A 22,000-nucleotide genomic window follows, 5' to 3' on the forward strand; every position below is an offset into this window, starting at 1 on the left:
AAAATCTGGATACCATCACAGCACTTGGGGACCTATGGAAAGCATTCCACACAATACTAAGAACTGAATCCTGAGTAGAGTTAAATAACATAGAAACGCGAATATTATAGCACATCACATCTATAGTAAACATAGTCAAAATAATGAAACTGATAGGCTTGGAAAGACAAATCATGGTAAGAACCGTGCGGAAAGGTTACTCTGGTAAGAGTTATCAGTTAAAAAACTGATTCAGTATATAAATAATTTTATTATTACTTGCAAACATCAGGTTCAAAGAAACAAATCTTCATCAGATAGCTTCATTACATCTGTATGATGCCATGATACATGAATTTGATTTTCATAGAGCCTCAGGTTGAAATAATCACTGTTTTCCCGGAAATCTACGAAATCACGCAATAAAAATTGGAATGTTGAACCACTTTTCATAGAATTATTTACTTTCAATAGCACATTACCAAAGTTCCTTTATCCTAAAACACGGAATGTGACACCATCTTTACATGGAAATCAAACAATGATATCTTATCCTAACAAAATGTTTCATGTTAATGTATTGTACATCGCATAAAACTCACATCAACGCACTGATGTCCACTTTACTTTCGTGTCGTGAAAAAAAAAGGGGGCTACATAGGTCAACCACTAAATTAATGCAATATTTTTAAATCATTTCATTTTTCTTTGCCAGGTTTTGAAGAAACCGTTCATCATCCAAAGGCTTTAGCACTTTCAACAGACAGATTCATGAACGCCTGTTGCGTTACTTTGATTGCCGTGATGGAACTTGAGGGAACAGTCCAAGTTTTGTTCCGAGAATCTACATATTCATATAGCGTAAGATAAAATGTTGTTACTTTTCAGTGTATAATCTGCTTATAGTAACAAAACACATTCACCATTTTCACATAGAGACAGCACTGTTTGTCACAGTGTGTTTCGTTATGAATTCATGTGGCTATACCAAAAACATTATCCGGGTAGCAAAGGAAACCAATGAGCAATTTCGAAAGGGAATTAAAATTCCGGGAGAAAAAATAAAGAGTTTGAGATTTGCTAATGACAATGCAATTCCGACAGAGACGCCAATGATCTTGGAATATCAATTGAACGTAGTGGATAGGGTCTTGAAAAGAGATTATAGAACGAGTAAGAGTATAACAAGGGTAATAGAAGGTAGGCGAATCATATTAGGCGTTGCTGAGGGAACTAGATTCAAACGAAAAATAGTAGATCCGTTTTGATATTTGGGTGGAACAAAATAGCTGACGAGAGGGTACAAAATACAAACTGGAAACAACAAGAAATGCGTTTCTGAAAAAGAAAAATTTATTAACACAGAATAAAAATTTAAGTGTAAGTAAGTCTTTTGTGAAAGTGTTTGTCTGGAGTGTAGTCTTGTATTCTAGAGAAACATGTGTAATAAGAAGTCCAAACGAGAATAGGTGTTTTCGAAATATGATTTCACAGAAGATATGTGTATGTTACAAGAGTAAATTGAGTAACTAATGAAGAGTTAATGAATCTAACTCAGGAGAAAATCGAGGCAAAGGAACAACTTAACGAAAATAACGGAGCAGTTGATTGACCTCTTTCTGAGATGTCAGGGAATCTAAATTTGGTGATTGGGGTAACAACTGCATGGGAAGAACAAAGCTTGACAGCAGCAAGCATATTCAAATGGATGTGTACTGAGGTAGTTATGAAGAGAAAAAGAGGCTTGCACAGGACTGACTGTCATGGAGAGCTGCATCAAACCAGTCTCCAGAGAACAAAATTTTCGGTGTGCGAGCGCGTCCTCATGGTTTTGTACAGACCAACGCTACGGCGACCGTGCCAAGTAAATACAGCACTCCGATGAAGCATACTCACAACAGTGATCGAAAAGTTGATATATAAAACAATGTGATGCCTTTGTCACGTACAGTACTTTGGAAAGAATTTTTGAAAACGGCTGCGGCAGCGGAAGCCTACGTTCGCGCTTGTGAGTGTGTTGGCAGCAGTTATCTCGTATCGGCCTATTAGTATTCAACTGATTTAAGTTTACTCCTGTAGAAAGGCACGCGTGGCGACGTGAAGAGTACTCACCACAGGCGGTGGAGACGTTCTGAGTGAGCACGGCTATCAGGGCGGTCATGGTGAAGGCATAGACGGTGTTCCGCAGGCCGACCAGCCAGTACGCCACCACCACGAACAGCACCGGCTCCAGCACCTGACCCGGCAGCTGTGGACCGCACCGACTCTCAATATACAGCGGCTCTCGTACGTCACGGAAACATTACAAAATCTGCAGCAGTTCGAGCAGCTGATATGAAACTTGAGCACAACGTTGCTAACACAGCAATGCCGCATACAGCTACAACATGAAACCCTCTCTCGCCATCTTCATAGAGCGATATGTACCATGTCTGAAAACAAAGTGTCTCGTCATCTTCATACAGCTATATGTAACATGTTTGAGAACGTAGTGTCAGTTGGCATTTTAAAGGGTGGAACATAGCAAACAAAGAACAACAGTGTAAGGTCTCATTTACTGGAGAAACTGAGATTTAGAATTGTAAGAACAGAGCGTGTCATTTTAGAGGGCAAAAATAATGTTCGTGATATTTCTGAATTATGGCGTCCAAAAATGTGCCATTTGATGTGCAGTATCCTAACTTAAAAGGGTTTTCTCATTGAAAAACATTAGCTGGGTAAATTTGCGCTTGATAATATTGTATATTGAAATTTCCTACAAAAGGGAGAATTTTGCTCAAACCTTGGTTCAGTGAACTAAAACAATTTCCTATATTTTCTGTTTCTATCATCAAATTCTGAAAACACTTTGTAAAAATGTAAAAAGCTTCAACCAACAACGTTCATCAAATCTTGCTTCGATTCGTTCCTAGGCATCATTCTTCTGCTTGCTTCCTGACCTCTATGTGTCATTCTCGTTTCTCATGAGGATACACTTTGCCAGAGGCCTCTGTTACTTTTTTCATACACCTCTGTATGGACTGTCCACGACATGGCCACAATGGAACTTGTACTGGTTTTTGAACAAACTTTCTTATTCCTAACGTTGTGAGTTCTCAAAAAGTGGAGGTTCATATACACTTTTTGACGAGTCTATCAGTTCCAAAAGTGAAGATGTATTTGGATTTACTGCAGGTGTTTCCCCACGCCCTAAACATAGGTCTCCTGACGTATTATCGTCTTCACTTCTCAATTCAATTGTCTTTTGGGCCCCTGTTGTCCTTGATTTTCCCAGCATAAAAGTGTCTGAAGCACCATTTTACTAAATGCGAACCACAATGAACGTTGGATTGTTGGCATAACAATATCTGCGACTGACTTCATCTGGGATTTGAGGAGATTCAGTTGATAAAGGATGTGGCGGGGTCCTTGCACCCAGGAGAGCTTTGATTTAATTGTAAACCAGCAGGGGTAGTAAACGTCAACAGTGTATTCCACAAGCAGTTCTAACATCTTGAAGTTGTTACCTTTAAGGGCGTGTTTTGAAATCCATGTATGACAAACCTTACTTACAGTTGTTACCCACCGAAAGTGGCTTACAGGAGAAATTTATGATAACGCCAGATCAGCTGCAAGTGCAATTGCCCCTATAGCTTGAATTATGCTGTAACTCTAAGCCTGATCTGTAGCCAGCGTTTTGACAACAATACCAATAACGGGAAACATTGACTCTGGAAAGGATACTCTGACAAATAAGGGATCTATTTCAATTCTCCTGAACTATCAAGCATGTTGTCGACCATACCACGCCACTTGTTATTAGACAATGTTACCCATTAGACTGCTTGATCAAGTGCCGCATAGGTAGCTCGCGGTATGAAGAGCACAAACCAACCAAATGAGATTAAGATTCAACTTTATCTCAGTCCAGTGCATGACTCCTTCTTTCCAACTAGTGAACAGTCCTATGCTCTTCTTTCCCAATACTTGTAAACTGATGACTTGGGTTATCTGTATCTAACAGAACTTAATTGCAGTCTTGGCGTCCATCAAAGAAGATACAATCAGTCTTGCCTATCCTGAATTGAGCATGCAATTCTTCATTAAGTGATTTCATGAGTTTTTCTTGGACCCCTTTTTCTTTACTGTAAGCTTTCGCAAGTGTCCTTTCACCTCCAGGAATCAATCCAACATCCAAATATGTAACCACTGTAGCGGCAGCTGTAGCAAGAACCTTGGTAGCAGATGAATCTGTACTGCTTCTTTCGACCCATCTTTCAAGTTTCCGTGGCGTCGCGTTTGTCTCAGACGCGTCTGCAATCAGAATTCACGGACTCGGCTACGACTTAATTGCCGTCCATCGCGTGTCTCCCGCGCCACTTTTGCCATGGCAAGAACAGTGTCCTAATTCAGCTCGCTCGTCGGTGCGAGAGGAAACAGCAAATACTATTATATTAGTCTCGAAATGGCTGACGCTGTAGGCGCAATGTTTTTGCTCAGCGGAAACGTAATCAGAATTGAGCCGTGACGTTACTAAAAGCGTCAGCCTCCTAATAGAATTTATAGAAGGCGATTCATGAATATACAATAGCTACCACGAAATGTAATCAGAGCTTCGTAGCAAAGAGGATATTTTTACCGTTATACAAGAATATCGAAGTAACCAATTACAACATACGCAGTCAAATTTGTGGAAAAATGTACCCACAAAATTACTGTCAATAGCAAACCGATAGACTTTAAGGGAAGTCTGCTCGTGACCTTAAGGTGATGGTCATACCATTAATATTTAGACCCTGGAAGCTTATTAATTTATCTCAGCAAAAGTCATTACATAGGGGCAATATGTGCAATTTTTAATGTAGCATATGTTAGTCCAAAATAACATTGGAATAAAAAACACAAGAAACGAAAGTTTATATTCTACGTTTGTCGAAGAGCAGATCGTAATACATTGTCTGGCCAAAACAATGAAGCGCACAGAAGGCCAAGAGGAAAGAGAATGACACTTCACGGTTTGGGAGGGTATGTTATGTTATTTCAGCGATTCCAAAATAAAGTCAAAGTTACAAGGAACTGGGCAGTATAACCGCACTCATCAGTATGACGTAGTACGAGGTTAGACACCCACCTGATCTAGATGCATGCACTCATGTAGTTGGGGAGTATCTCATGAACCCGTTCTATCCTCTCCTCAGACCTACAGTCATACCCACTAACTCCCCACATAAGACCAAGAGTGACACCGCTGCGTCTCTCCATCTACATCTACATCCACATGTACATCTACATCGTTACTCCGCATCCACATTACGGCGTGTGGCGGAGGGCACGCCGTACAAGTACTAGTCATTTCCTTTCCTGTTCCACTCGCGAACTGAATGAGGGAAAAACGGTTGTCTATATGCCTCTGCAAGAGCCCTACTTTCTCTTATCTTCTCTTCGTGGTCCTTATGCGAAATGTATGTTGGCGGCTGTAGAATCATTCTGCAGTCAGCTTCAAATGTTGTTTCTCCAAATTTTGCCAATAACGTTGTTCGAAAAGAGCGTTGCCTTTCCTCCAGGGATACCTATTTGAATTTATGTCCAATTGAGTTCCGAAGCATCTCCGTAACGCTGGCGTGTCTTTCACGCCTTCCAGTAACAAATCTAGCAGCCCGCCTCTGAATTGCTTTGATGTATTTCTTTAATTCGACCTGGTACGTATCCCACACACTCAAACTTTTCTCTAGAATAGGTCACACTAGCGTCCTATATGCCGTGTTCTTTACAGATGAACCGCATTTCTGTAGTATTCTCCCAGTAAACCACAGTCGACCATTCGCCTTTCCTTGTCGTTCCACTTCTTATCGCTTTGCAACGTTGCTCCCAGATATTTACACGGCATGACTGTGTCAAGCAGAAAACCACTAATGCAGCATCGGAACTTTATGGGTTTGATTTCCCTACTCATCCACATTAGCTTCTGTTTTTCTACATGTAGAGCTGGATGCCATTCATCACACCAACTACAAATTTCGTCTAAATTATCCTGTATCCTCCTACGGTCACTCAACTTCGACACTTTACCGTACACCACAGCACCATCAGCAAACAACCGCAGATTGCTGCCCACCCTCTCCGCCAAATCATTTATGTATTCAGAGAATAACAACGATCCTATCACACTTCCCTGGGGGACACCTGACGATACCCTTGTCTCTGGTTCACACTTACCGTCGAGGACAACGTTCTGGGTTCTATTCTTTAAGAAGCTTTCGAGCCACTCAGATACCTGTGAGCTTATTCCATATGCTCGTACCCTCGTTAACAGCCTGAAATGGGGCATCTTGTCAAATGTTTTCCAGAAATCTGCAAATATGGAATCTGCCTGTTGCCCTTCATCCACAGTTCACGGTATGTTATGTCAGAAAAGGGCAAGTTGAGTTCCTCACGAGCGGTGCCTTCTAAAAGCATACTGACACATGGATACAAGCTTTTTGGTCTTCAGAACATTTATTACACTAATGGCCATTAAAAATGCTACACCACGAAGATGACGTGCTACAGACGCGATATTTAACCGACAGGAAGACGATGCTGTGATATGGAAAGGATTAGCTTTTCAGAGCATTCACACAAGGTTGGCGTCGGTGGCGACACCTACAACGTGCTGACATGAGTTTCCAACCGATTTCTCATACACAAACAGCAGTTGACCGGCGTTGCCCGGTGAAACGTTGTTACGATGCCTCGTGTAAGGAGGAGAAATGCGTACCATCATGTTTCCGACTTTCATAAAGGTCGATTGTAGCCTATCGCGATTGCGGTTTATCGTATCGCGACAATGCTGCTCGCTTTGGTCGAGATCCAATGACTGTTAGCAGAATATAGAATCGGTGGGTTCAGGAGGGCAATACGGAACACCGTGCTGGATCCCAACGGCCTCGTATCACTAGCAGTCGAGATGACAGGCATCTTATCCGCATGGCTGTAACGGATCGTGCAGCCACGTCTCGATCCCTGAGTCAACAGATGGGGACGTTTGCAAGACAACAACCATCTGCACCAACAGTTTGACGACGTTTGCAGCAGCATGGACTATCAGCTCGCAGACCATGGCTGCGGTTACCCTTGATGCTGCATCACAGACAGTAGCGCCTGCGATGTACACCTGGGTGTACGAATGGCAAAACGTCATTTTTTCGGATGAATCCAGGTTCTGTTTACAGCATCATGATGGTAACATCCGTGTTTGGCGACATCGCGATGAACGCGCATTGCAAGCGTGTATTCGTCATCGACATACTGGCGTATCACCCGGCGTGATGGTATGGAGTGCCATTGGTTACTCGTCGCGGTCACCTCTTGTTCGCATTGACGGCACTTTGAACAGTGGACGTTACATTTCAGATGCGTTACGATCCTTGGCACTACCCTTCATTCGATCCCAGCAAAACCCTACATTTCAGCAGGATAACGCGCGACCGCATGTTGCAGGTCTTGTACGGGCCTTTCTGGATACAGAAAATGTTCGACTGCTGCCCTGGCCAGCACATTCTCCAGATCTCTCACCAATTGAAAACGTCTGGTCAATGGTCGCTGAGCAACTGGCTCGTCACAATACACCAGTCACTACTCTTGACGAACAGTGGTATCGTGTTGAAGCTGCATGGGCAGCTGTACCTGTATACGCCATCCAGGCTCTGTCTGACTCAATGCCCAGGCGTATCAAGGCCGTTATTACGGCCAGAGGTGATTGTTCTGGGTACAGATATCTCAGGATCTATGCACCCAAATTGCGTGAAAATGTAATCACATGTCAGTTGTAGTATAATATATTTGTCCACTGAATACCCGTTTTCCATCTGCATTTCTTCTTGGTATAGCAATTTTAATAGCCAGTAGTGTGTATTCGAACTGAGAATATGTTCTGGAATTCTGCAGCAAACCGATGTTAGGAATATTAGTCTGTAATGTTGTCTGTCCATTCTTTTGCCCTTTTTATACGCATGAGTCACTTACGCTTTTTTCTAGTCGCTTGGGACTGCCCACAGGACAAGAGTTTCGCGAAAAATGCAAGCTAAGTAAGGGGTCCATGCCCCAGAGTACTCTTTGAAAAACCGATCTGGAACTCCATCCGGACTTGGAGACACTTGTTTTCAACTCCTTCACTTGTTTCTCTGCGCCAGGTCTGCTAACGGTGGTATGTTTATACGATTCTCCTGTGTGAACAATTTCTTGAGCGTGAAATTTTCATTTTTCTGCCCTCAATTGCCTCTCCAGACTGGTCAACATGTGACTGGATGGAAGCCTTAAACCAATTTAGCAGTTTTAGACAGGATCAGGGTTTTCTCCGCATCTGTAACAGGTCTTTTGCTAAGGTGTGACGGTAGTGGTAGCTGTATGCTTCACGCATAGATCTTTCACCTACGCACGAGTCTCTACTAGTCTTTGCTTGTCGTCATTTGCACGTTCTCTGTTGAACCAAGAGTACAGCTTCTGCCCCCTCTCAGTTTTCCGAATCTCGTTATTGAGCCATGGAGGATATTTTCCGCCCTTAATCCACTCACTATACACACAATTCTTCAGGCCACGATCTACAATCGTACTGGAAAAAAGTGATGGCATTTCACTTTCTAAGTGACATGCTGACAACTGCTTATCTGCTCTTTGTCGCAAAAACACCATGCTAGCCGTCTTAACTGCTTTATTAACTTTCGTAACTATTGTTGTTATAATGATATCATGCTCGCTAATCCCCGTTTCCGTATTGACGTAGTAACTACAGGGTCTAAGATATTTCAATTATTCACCAAGAGGAAATGACGGAAAGAGATAAACACTTTACTTCCCACTCTGATGACGTGTATCACCCGAGAGCTGGAGCCTCACTCCAAAACAATGGGAATTCTACCAAGATCGCCAACGTACTTGTCAGCGATGGTCATCTGGGATAGAGCAGATCCAATATTCATCACTGAACACAATGCGACACCATTCTTCAAAACTCCACGCCTCCTGGTCGCGGCATCACCTCAAATGCAACCGTTTGTGTTGTGTTGTAACTGTAGCCCACTGATGGGACTGTTGTTCCCTAGTCCAGCAGCTGATAGTCTTCGGCCAATGTTAAATTACGATACAGTATGTTTCAGGGTGTCCATTACTTCTTCTCAAATGGGAAGCAGAGATGTTAAGTGATTTCGAGTGCGCATACCCTTACATTCCCAAGCAGGCCAGCACAAGGTGGTGTCCCACAAGTCTGGACATTGCACGATTCTATCACCCATTCTAACAGAGACCTACACTGAAGCACCAAAGAGACTGATATAGGGATGGGTATTCAAATATAGAGATATGTAAACAGGCAGAATACGGCGCTGCGGTCTGCAACGCAAATATAAACGTGGCTGCGGCAGTTGTTAGATCGGTTACTGCTGCTACAATGGCAGGCCATCAAGATTTAAGTGAGATTGAACGTGGTGTTATAGTCGGCGCACGAGCGATGGGACACAGCATCTTCGAGGTAGCGATGAAATGGGGATTTTCCCGTACGAACATTTCACGAGTGTACCGTCAATATCAGGAATCTGGTAAAACATCAAATCACCGACATCGCTGTGGCCGGAAAAAGTGCCTGCAAGAACGGGACCAACGACGATTGAAGAGAATCGTTTAACGTTACAAAAGTGCAACCCTTCCGCAAACTGCTGCAGATTTCAATGCTGGGTCATCAACAAGCGTCAGCAGCGTGAGAACCACTCAACGAAACAGCACTGATATGGGCTTTCGGAGCCGGAGGCCCACTCGTGTAACCTTGATGACTGTACGACACAGAGCTTTACGCCTTGCCTGGGCCCGTCAAAAAGAACATCGGGCTGTTGATGACTGGAAATATGTTGCCGGGTCAGATGAGTCTCGTTTCACATTACATCGAACTGATGGACGCGTACGGGTATGGAGACAACCTTATGAATCCATGGACCACGCACGTCAGCAGGGGACTGTTGAAACTGGTGGAAGCTCTGTAATGGCTTGGATGTTGGAGTGATATGGGAACCCTGATACGTCTGGATACGGCTCTGACATGTGGCACGTATGTAAGCATCCTGTATGATCACCTGCATCCATTCATTGTCCATTACGCATTCAGACGGACTTGGGCAATTTCAGCAAGACAATGCAACACCCCCGTCCAGAATTGCTACAGAGTGGCTCCAGGAACACAGTTCTGAGTTAAAATCCTTCCAATGGCCACAAAACTCCCCATCCGTGAACAGTATTGAGCGCATCTGAGCTGCCTTGCAACGTGCTGGTCAGAAGAGATCTCCGTTGTCAGTTCCTCCAGCACTACTTCAGACATTAGTCGAGTCCATGCCACGTCGTGTAGCGGCACTTCTATGTGCTCGTGGAGGCACTACACGTGATATTAAGCAGGTGAGCCTGCTGCTTTAATTCTTCAGTGTAAATGAAGACCTTTCAAACTGTGAACGCTGTCTCAGACGAGTACGCGTCATCTTCTAGTCTTGCACAGTGATCACTCAATATCTGACGCTGTTCACGCGAAACAGGCCTAATGAAAATACTAAACACGCACAACACTAATGCACTACCGTGCTTGCTCTACCCTCTGACTGTGCCACGATATATCATCAACTGACATCGTTCAATTTTTACCACTATTTCACGGGTATTATTTTGTGAGTACTGTTCCTGTGTGTTAGGACGAAAAGTTTTGAATTTTTCGCACTGGGTGGTGCATTTGCGGTATGGACTCAGGTTCCTGTTATCGGCAGAGGACAATCTGCCAGTGTAATTAGGAGAGGCACATTTCCCCAGCAATTTTCATGGAAGTTAGGCTTCTGCCTGTTTCATGCTTTTGTGGAGAGAGTCGATGCTCTAGCCTAGCGGCGGGCATGGGGCGGGGGAGAGACTGTGCTACCACAGTCGTCCCCAGAGAATAACTGAGACATTTTTGCCTTTTCCGCATGACCATCAAAGCCCAAGACGCCGTGCACCTACCACCTAGCATGAGAATAACAGTTGCTTTCACTCCACAATTTTGTTTATCCATTTAAAGTGATTTTCCCCACCACTGCGTTTGGCACAAAGTGCTCAACGAATCACAGAAACACTGGTACAGTCTGGCATTAACTTCGTAATGTTTACGTGCGTCTTGCACACCAAGAGTGGGAATTCCCTGATACACACCGCTGTTATTCGTGAAATGAGCGATGTTCCAGCCTGTCACATTGGCAGCAGCATGGAATCGACCGCTCCATGCACAGTTCTTTGAAAGTAGAGAGCGGAAGGCTATGAACTGAGATTGTAGCCATTTGCCTGGAGGCTCCCGTTGAGAGGCATTTCGCCTCCAGGCTGTCACTGAGAGGAAGTCGTCACCGGCCATCGTCTGCAGCTCATTAGTGCACGTAACAGATGTGGAGAACTTTAAGTAGCGGAAATTGCGACAATGCGATCTACGTTCTGAGCAGTTCGTTACTTGTTTACTTCGGCAAGTAACTTGTGTTGCTAAATTTCATTATAATATGTCTTACCTTCTTGAATCGTTAACTTGCCAGCTGTCCAGTTCTAGCTAGCTACACTTCCTCCAAACAGTTTTCCACATATTTTTGTGTCCCGCCACGGTGTTAGAGTAATTTGATTTCAGTTTTAGTGAACTTTGCTCTCTGTGAATATACTGTGATTTGTATCAGTCATTAAAGTAAATAAATAACTTTCAATCTCAGTCCTGACTCGTATTAGAAAATCCCTGATTCTCCTACAACTTTTCCAAGGTCAGGCAACCCAAAAATAACAAGTGTAACCTGTTGCACACCCAAATTGTGGTTCTCGCTGTAGCAGTGTTTTCGTTGTGTGAAATGACGAAACTCAAGCTTCACCTATTTAAGAATTCAGAGAAGTGAACGAGCATTGCAGTCAGTCTTCTTGCATGAGCAAAAATTGTGTTTTAACGAACACTGCAGTTAGGCTCCTCGACTCAGATCTGGGACACACTAGGTACAACTTTACACCTGTCAAAAAGAACTGCAACTCCAATCATTTACATTCCTTCCGATGGTGTGTACTTGTACGAAGTTACATCCACATCTGATCACGTCTTTTTGGTGGGTCCGCTTTTTTTCTCAGGCAGGATATATTTGGAAATTCTGAGCAATGTGTCAACAGAACAAATCAGTCAAAGAACATAGAGCAAGACAAGTCACGAATCCAGACAATTTCCTCCTTTAATTTGTCTTTTTCGTCGTGTGAGAAAGCGACGATAGTTGAATATATGCACAAACGATGATCGTCAATTTCGATGCAGCCTCTTGCGAGACAGGGTTGAACATGTCACTAGTCCCGTGCAACTATGAAAAATGTAGTTTATCAAACACTCAAAATTATGCATAAATAGAGGCCTTGACTGGAAGAATGTACACCGTTAACAGTCATATTCTGGCCCCATCCAGTTCCTAGTTTCTTCCACTGATATTCTTCACAACTCCAAAGCAAGAATGTTGTGAACGACATAACACATGAAAATGATCGAAAACAAATAATATTAACGTTAAATCCACAGTCATCGGAGTAGCTGCTCTGTCTCAATGACATTTAACCCCTAGTGTTGTTTGTTACAGTAGGAAAGAGAGGGATTCCGCGTCACGAGTCCTTGTTTCCTCAGCGAGTGTGTTTAGTTTACGCATATTTATTATTAATAACGAACTTTGTCTTCTGTCGTGCAATCGGCAGTACGGATATTGCACTTCCTCCTAATGACACCTGTGCTTGACCACAGACATGACACTGTGATTTCATTCCTTCCAGAAGGTTTAACTCGGATAAGTTAGAATGTCGCAGATATCATCTCAACAGTTGAAATCCACATGAATCCGCTCTATTTCATTAAGTCAGCAATTTTGTGAAATGGAATAACATAAATTTGTGTCTCTTGTTCCTTGTCCTGATTCAACGGAGGGAAAATCCGGAGGTAACAGGTCATGAATAGTTCGTATGAATCCTCGCCTGGTTCTTGCTCTTTCCAAACAAATAAAGCTTTTCTGTGAGATTCAGTATGTTCACAATGAGACCACTGATGTATGTAGCATTCGGCTTTGTTTTTTCGTGTCCCATACGTATTGTCAACTTCTTTTCGTATCGGAATCCAGTTACGACTATTAAGACCCTTGGAAAACAATCTCAGCAAGCAGAAGAACCCTATACGTCTACTATCAGCTTCAGCACGGTACCGTTATATGTAATTACCTTTATGTAACCAGTTACTGGCTCCACGTTCCGGCAGTGACAGACCACTATGTGCCTACAGCATCATTCGGATGCGGAATGGTATTGAAATAACACACCACCATCCAAGTCGGTGTTTAGTTTCCCAGACCTTGGAGCTCCCACTTCTCGGTCAAGTAGGTCCTCAACGGCCTTTGCGAGTCTGAGTGCAGCCCGTCCCAGTACTTACACCAAGGACGAATACGAAGAAGCACTGAGACTTGAATCTGACACCTGCACTTGGCTGTCAGACTTGCAAAACCACTCAGAAGCGGACAGTGTTGCCCTTATTCATTAGATTAATGTAGGTGTTGTCTAAAATGTCAACGCTACTCCGTTTGTGTAGCGGTTTATGCCATTCGTACATGTTTCGACTTGTGCAATCGCAGCATTGTCTAGTGGGAGAAGGTTCTGAATCGGAAATTACATTTATATACTGTGTGTGATTTCCGTCACAAACGAAGTGCTTGGGTGCTATGTACCGCCTTTTATATAACTTCTAGGCCATCTTACATTGTAGAAAGTGTTGATCTTGACTCGCCAATCAACGAGTTCCAAGAAGTACGTCAGGTGACATTTTTCACCCTCTTTCCGTTGCGAAACATTTAGGAATGGGTTTGACTTTCATTTACTTGTGCAGGACATACTGAGCCATGGTCGTTCCCATATTAAAATTGTCTTACGATTGTGTTTGACAATATCATTCGATAAATGCTGCGAGCGTACCTTTTTCATCATATTTGGAGCCATTTCATTATTGCTTATATTCTTTGTCACCTGTTACAGTATATTTAGATAATCGTCCGCCGTCGCAGAGGTGTGCTGTCACCAGTACAATGACACCGCAGTCAACCAAAAGGCAAGATAATTTTTTGATATTCATAACTGTAGGTTTCGAATCATGATGAAACTGACTAAGCTCTCCCGCACTTAATACCTAGTGCAGCTTTTACTAAAGTGTTGCAGAATCAGACTGAGATGATGAAGACGTAATGTAAGCAGATGGTTTGTCCCATAGAAATGGAGAACGTGGAGGGGAGGAAGAAGACACTGTGTGGAAGCAGACTGCCAGCACAGGGGTGTGTCACATTTTTGGGACCAGCACGATTTGCGTACACTGGCTAGCTGAAAAATTATGACCGGCTGCTTAATAGCATGCTGGTCCAACATTATAACGCAACAATTTAACATGTTATCATAACGAAAATAATTATCGTACGGGAACCAAACTTGGTAGCATTAATGTCCAGTGTATGGAGTGCATGACTGCCATGCCTCACAGCGCCACCATCCAGTTCCAACTATAGCCACCGGGTGGCATGATCAGTCATCGTGATTCATAGCCTCACACACCTGACTAGTCGCACTGCACTTGTTGATGTGTCAACATAAGCTTGGACAAAAGGTGCAGGGCATTATGGCTGAAGCTTTATTATCAAAACAACAGTAATGCTGAAGCTGTACGTTGAGAATATCGCTGGATGAATGGATTACGTAAAGGACCTCTTTCTCCACCCGCTGTGCAGAGCATGATGAATAAGTTCGAGTCAGCTGTAAAACGGGGCGTCCCTCCGGTAAGAGGCCGACGACCGGTTGCATCACAGGTGACTGATGAAATCGCTGTTTCTATGACAGACAACGCTGTGAGAAATTCCCGATCAGCAGGCAGTGCACGTGCTCTGTCATGACAATTGAACATCCCGTGGTCCACTGAACGGAAAATGCTCTCAAATGGTATCCGTACTAGCTCCATATCTTACAGCACCTTGCACCACAGGACGCACAGCGGCGGGTTAGCTTCGCTCTCCACTCTCTTGCAAGGATTGAAGTTGACGAGGGCGGGCCCTGGACCATCCTATGGACAGATGAGGCTCATTTTTCTCTGACAGTTGAGGTGAACACACAGAACTGCCGAGTGCGGGGATCTTAACCTCCAGTCACTATGCATGAAGTTCCTCTATGTCGTGAACTTGTCACCGTATGGTGGGGCACCGCGGCTACGTTTATCAGTGGCCCATTGTCTTTTAAATAGGTTGGCTCACAAGGACCGAATACGTGCAATGTGACTGGCCAGCGCTGTACCTGACCTACAGGAGAGAGACGCATTGGACTCAACAGTTCTCATGCAAGATGGGTCCCCATCCCATATCACTCGTGAAGTTGACCTGCTTCTCCGAAACACATTTGGAAACAATCGAATTATCAACCGATCGCTTTCAAATGCTTGGCCGGCACGATCACCTGAACTACTCCCTGTCATTTCTGGTTATGGAGCTACCTGAAGGGCAGGGTTTACCAGGGGAACATTCACACATGTGCTGATCTGGAGCGCAGGATATCAAGAGAGGTAGCCAATATACACACGGTCATGCTTCGTTCTGCTGTGCAGATTGCCATCCTGCACTTTGAGACTCTTCTGGACACTGATGTGCGCCATATGGAGCCCTTTTTGCAGCAGTAATGCTACGGGTATGTAATGACATGATGTAACGCATCAGCACGTTAAAAATGTTTCAATTGAATTGATCTACACGGTAGCTTATGGACGTGATTTGTGTGAGCAGATCTGGCACCCGATTTTGCCCCTGATGTGTTCTATTTGGTTCACATCTGGCAAATTTAGTGGCCAAGACACCAACATTACCGTGCTCCTCAAACCACTGCATCACGATTGTGGCCCTGGGACATGTACAGTTACCCCACTGGAAGCAGGCCCATAGTAATGTACAAGTAGTCCAAAGCGGTAGTGGTGCCCTAGATTTCTCATGGAAGCAGGCTTGAATATCGGCCATAGCATAATATTATCACTGCATCAGTGGGACGGTGCTTATATCGAGTCAAGATGGTGGCATACCCGGACACCACCGCCAACCTGGTGTAAGGTGATTCATCCTACCAGACTACACGTTTCAATTAATACATGATCTAATTTCGATTGTCCCATGCCCAATGCAGCTGTAATTGACGACGGGAGCACGTAGAAATCGTCTGCTGCGGAGACCTATCTTCAACAATGTGCGTTGAACGGTGAACTCCTAAATAGTTGCACCTGCACCAACATTCTACTCTGTCGTCATATTTGTACAGATCACCACCTGTCCTCCTTTACAGAGCCGGCAAGTCTCCAGCGTCCACGTCTTGTGATGAGGCGCGCAAATCCAGCGCACAGTCGTTTAATCGTCGTTTCTCTTGCTTCAGTCACTTTCTGTGTTCTATTGCTTCAGTCACTTTCTGTGGATCCCCACGACAGCAGCACGCGAAGAACCGGCCAGCATCGTCATTTTCGAGACCTTTGGAGCTGCTGGGCTCAAGCAATCCGCCCTTTGTGAAAGTCGCTTATGTCAGCAGATATCATTTTGCGCCGCGTAACTCATTCGAATGACTCCCTATTCGTTTTGATTCAGTCATATAAGTATGATATCATAGTTTGGTAAAACGTGATTTGGAGTAGTTTGTTGATAAAGTGACAACAAGGTTACGTAAAGGATAAAATGCTGCTCACAGTAATGATAACACTTTCAGCTGGAGACAGGCACGACGAAAAGACTTACACAATGAGCTTTTGGCAAAAGTCTTCTTCAGAAAGGAAACACACATTCACGCAAGCGAGGACACCTGACGCACACATGACCGCTGTCTGCGACAGCTCCGGCCAGATTGGTTCCGAAAAAGATTTTCGCCGAAAGCTCAATGTGTAACAGTCTTTTCGCTGTGGACGTCTGGAGCTCAATGAGTCATCTTTATGCTGGGTAGCAATATGTCAGTGTTGTCTTGTCGCTCGACTACAGTGTGGTTAGTCTTCCATGGGAAATTCGTTCAGTGCAACTTACCTCAGCGAAGACCTTGGCTAGGTAATAATGAAGGGTAGAGTAGAGACCACCGCCGTGCTCCCGCCTGAATAGCGGCATTTCGGCGTGGAAGGCTGAGATGGCGGCGTACATGGGCGAGAAGACGTTCTCCGAGACCAGCAGGAAGAGGGCGCCCTGCACCGCCTGGATGCCGCGCTGCGTCAGCGTATCCGTGCCCAGGTAGCAGAGGCCCGCCATCAGCGCGATAGCCTGCAACACGCGAGCTCCTCGTCTCACCGAAACACCCGCGCTGCCTCGGCACGAGTGGCCTGCACTCGTACCACTCAATGTCACTGTGTCACGAAAACTATACGATGACGGTGTGACATCCACACATGGAGAGAGATAGATATGTATTCCCAATCTTCACCGCACTATTCCTTCGCATTCTGATAACAATGAAAACTGACACTCTATTACATGTATTTCCAAACCTGAGAAGTATGTTAACGACGAGTTTTAATTCAGTGGGTTTTGTACAGAAACTACTCTTCCCTACAGATGAAGAAATTATAAGTAAATGATGGCTAGTTAACGTCTATAACGTTATGGGAACTTTTCAGATTGAGATCGCTACGCATCATGCCCAGGGGAAGTGCAAGTTCCGCTTATCGTTTCCTTTCGCACTTAAAGAGCGATTATTTGATTGGCATGAGGGACATAGGAACAGCATCTCAAAAGATCAAACAGACAGCTGGCAGTAGTGCAATGACAGCAGAATCATAAATGAGAGATGGACTTGGGACAACAATATGGCAAGAATTCGTTACGCTGGCGATTGGAGAACCAAGGAAGGAATGCCAGTTTTGAAGCACGGAGGAACGCTATCACGGTGCATTGTCGACGAAAACCAAGAGAAAAATTGGCAAAGGAGAAAGGAGGGGGTGGGAGAGATTCTCAAGTTAGAATGGCGAAGATTAGTGGGCAGAAATGACGAACTAAGCCAATCGTGGCAGTGCCCACCAGAGCCCTTGCCTACGTCAGGAATGGAAGAGGAAACAATGTTTTCACACCATCCAGTCATATTAATGTGACCACTACCTGTGTTCGATATCAAAGTGGAGTAACCACTCTCAGAGGCAGCACTAGCAGTGGAGGGTATAAAAATCGAGTCGGGGGTACGCAGAATACAGTGCATTCGATATCACAATGCTGAAACGGAGCGATTTATCTTACGGAGCGATTTATTTGACGTCCAGAAGGGCCTGATTATTGGATTTTGGCCAAAGGATGGAAGCATTTCCAAACGGCTAAGTTTGTAAACTGTTCGCGTGCCGCCGGACGGTGTGGCCGTGCGGTTCTAGGCGCTTCAGTCTGGAACCGCGTGGCCGCTACGGTCGCAGGTTCGAATCCTGCCTCGGGCATGGATGTCTGTGATGTCCTTAGGTTAGTTAGGTTTAAGTAGGTGTAAGTTCTAGGGGGCTGATGACCACAGATGTTAAGTCCCATAGTGCTCAGAGCCATTTGAACCATTTTGTTCGTGTGCCGCTGTGGTTAAAGTATACGGTGCATGAAAAAATGGTGCTCTCCAAAACCGGCACCGAGGCAACTGTGGTGCATCACATACCATAAATGACATTGGTGAATGACGGGTGTGCAGACAGATGTGCAACTGTTGAGCGACTGACCACCCAGATGATACAAGGGGCTACCAACAGTGTCTCCTCAACGAGGGATCAGCGAACGTTGCTGCCTATGGGTCTCCACAGCAGGCGCCTGGTTAGTGCTCCCATGCTGTTTATCGGCGACGAAGGCTGGAAGTTCCATGCCAACACCGCAACTGGACGTACACTGATGGATCACGTTTTATGCTCCATCGGACTTAAGGACGTTGGCGTGTAGGGCATGAAACGTCTGAAAGCTAACACCCTGCAACAGTCCTTGGAGCGTTATTGTCTGGGGAATGGTTTCGTGACATTCCCTGGGTGATCTAGTCAGTGTGGAAGGCACAATGGATAAATAGAAGTATGCTTCTATTGGTGATGATCATGTCAACTCTAACATGCAGTTTGGTTTTCCTCAGCACGATGGCATCTACCAGCACGACAATGCAATGTGTCACACAGCTGGTAATGCACGGGCGTGGTCGGAAGAACACCAGGATAAGTTTACCGTTATCCCCTGGCCACCAAATCAAGAATCTATGGGATCACCTCGGTCGGGCTGCTCGCGACTTGAATCGTCAACCGAGAAACCTAAAGCAGCTGGCCACGGCACTGGACTCGTTATGGCTCCACATCTCTGACAGTGCCTTGCAGGCTCTCATTGACTCTCTATCGCAGCGGTGCGCCCTGCAAAAGGTGGTTACTCAGACTTTTGACCGGCGATCACATTAACGTGACTAGGCAGTAATTGAGAAGTCTCGTCTTGAGCTGAGAGTCGAGTCGCAGCCGAACCGCCCACCGCAGTCAGCCACTGGCCAGGCGTCATAGGATAGCGAACCAGTTCGGCAAGAGAGCGCCCAATGACACGCTGACAGGGGGACCATTCCAACTTCCCCTCAACGATTTGTTTAATGCAGTATAATAAGACGTGAGCACACAAACACAAGCGCACAAGATAGATAAGAAACACCCTTTAGAGAACGAGGCTCGAGGTCACCTCCCGAGGCTTCTAATCCCCTTACGGCGCTGTTAAATGGAGGAAGGAACCGTAGTAAAAAATACTACTGTCATACTTTATACACATATAATGAAGGGTTAATATCACAACGAACATACGTGTAGTAGTAGCTACAGCAAAACAGAATATGCTAATTCAGGTGAGACAGGCTCGAAGTGTTCACCGAAGTGCTCCCACTTGAAATAGCTAGGTAAAGGGGCCTCTTTTGCCATATAAATCTTTCCATTCGTGTATTATTTTCTTATGAATATAGTAATTTTTCCATTTCCACTTCATGTATCTTGTGTTTTTTTTATTTTTCTTCTTTAATTAAAAATTTAATTATACAAAAAAAGAAAAGTACCAAAATTCAGAAAATTGTCTTGTTTGCAGTTCCAAACGGCGCACAATAGTTACCAGTGTGGTGGGTCACTCTGTGTTGTTAATAAATAAACACATAATTTATTTAAGATTGACAAGGTGTGTAGGGTACGACTAGCACTTCAAGATATGAAAACAAATAACACAGCTCTCTCTCGTTTTAGAGGAAATCGAGTTTGAAAACTTTACGCTCGTTTACTGTATAGTCGCTAGTATTCGAGGAGTCCCAAGCCAAGCCAGTAAGCGCTTAGTTTCTTCAGCTCGAATTCTCTTCATCATATCTCCTTTCCACTAAATTTTTCCAATGCTATGTAATTCTAAAGAGAGATTTATTATGATTGTGCAAGTTATCCACATTAAATGAGTCATTTTCATGATCATAGACCCGAAAAAAGTATTGCAAGAGACGAGTGGCTCATTTGGTTCAAGGGTGAAAAAAAATCAGTTGATGGGTACGCACGGTAATACAAGAACGTTGTGATAACATATTCAAAACCAGCAAACTAACAAATCATTATACTCGGAAAAGATTTTTCTGTCTTACATCTTGAATCCATAAGTGAGACAAAAAACAATCTGTTTTGCTTTTCGATTCATGGGGAGGGCAAACGAACCCGAGCTTTTACGACGAAATTTTTCAAGATGGAGAGAGTTTGAAAACGTGCTCTACGAATGTAATTCCTCTAAAATGTACCTCTTTGGTGCAGCTTTACGATGTGCATTTTGACAGGCAGGAGAAGAATCTCATAAAACGGCTACAAAATTACGCTTATGTCATCGTACAGAATAGAAAGATAGCTTCAAGCAAAGATCGCATAAAATTTCAATCCATCGTACGCCGTCAGTCGTACATATGACTTGCCTGCACCAATATAAGTTGATATGCTTCGTCATGCGCGGAAAACCAAGGCGGCTTTGCAATAGACACACGGAAGAAAACCATACACATGAAAGAATTCGGCGTTCATTATATGTGCTGCATGCGCAATATCATTGTTTTCCCTGTTTCTACGACCAGTATCATCCTGATTCGTGCAATGCTAAACATGTTACACGTTACATTTGTCACAAATGTAAATACAATAATATAAACAGGAAGACTATATCGATTTGACTTGAAGTTCTCGTGTATCCTTTTTTTATTTCTAATCTCCTATGAAACAATATTCTCCTTCTTCAGGATGAAGTGCATGAAAGTAACAAATCTGTACAGTCATAATGAATCTGGTTTTAAAATTACGCGGTAACTCGCTCTTCTGCAGATTCCTTGAATACTAGCGACAGTATGAAGCATCTAACTTCTCCTGAAATTTTCGAACTCGGTTTTCTCGAAAACGATTGAGAGCGGGATCTTCCTGTTTACATACGATCAGTTCCTAGTCCTAACTTACACATCTTCTCACTATGAATAAAATCGGTGAGGGGAAGTTCTCACGGTCCCTGTGAGCCGGGCAATGGATCCGTTCTGTATCCTCCACAGCAGCAGAATTTCTAGTAAATTCCAGGCTACGTAATGTAGGTGCTTTCGTATTTCTGGTAGAGTTCAAGAGACCATGAGGGAGCTGGACTTTCTTATTCATTCGTGTAACTAGCTCTTACTAAAGTTAACCAGAATAAGTTTCATCTCTATTACTTCTATGTTGATTTTTCTGCATAGCTCCTTCCAAACTATCCAGATAAATGTTGATATAAAGATAAATATGTGCCTTGCGCCTACAGAATGAAGTAATACGAGACAACCGAGAGACTCTTGTAACCTCAGAGCAATCTAAAGGTCAATGTTCTTCCCCTTGAGGTAACCACTACCATTAGAAATGGCTCTGAGCACTATGGGACTCAACATCTTAGGTCATAAGTCCCCTAGAACTTAGAACTACTTAAACCTAAGTAACCTAAGGACATCACACACACCCATGCCCGAGGCAGGATTCGAACCTGCGACCGTAGCAGTC

General features: G+C 44.0%; 1 protein-coding gene across 2 annotated transcripts in view; it reads right to left on the reverse strand.

Annotated features, from left to right (window-relative positions):
* Window positions 1-22,000, reverse strand: part of LOC126251619 (protein scarlet-like) — a 414,928-nt gene that overhangs the window by 61,728 nt on the left and 331,200 nt on the right. For both annotated transcript variants that reach the window (XM_049952160.1, XM_049952161.1), the window contains exons 10-11: window positions 17,049-17,276; window positions 2,092-2,227 (exon numbers count right to left, since the gene is read on the reverse strand). In XM_049952160.1, the coding sequence (XP_049808117.1) occupies window positions 2,092-2,227; window positions 17,049-17,276 (364 nt within the window). The remainder of the gene's footprint in view (window positions 1-2,091; window positions 2,228-17,048; window positions 17,277-22,000) is intronic.

This window comes from Schistocerca nitens, chromosome 4, assembly GCF_023898315.1.
Source record: "Schistocerca nitens isolate TAMUIC-IGC-003100 chromosome 4, iqSchNite1.1, whole genome shotgun sequence".
Lineage (NCBI taxonomy): Eukaryota > Metazoa > Arthropoda > Insecta > Orthoptera > Acrididae > Schistocerca > Schistocerca nitens.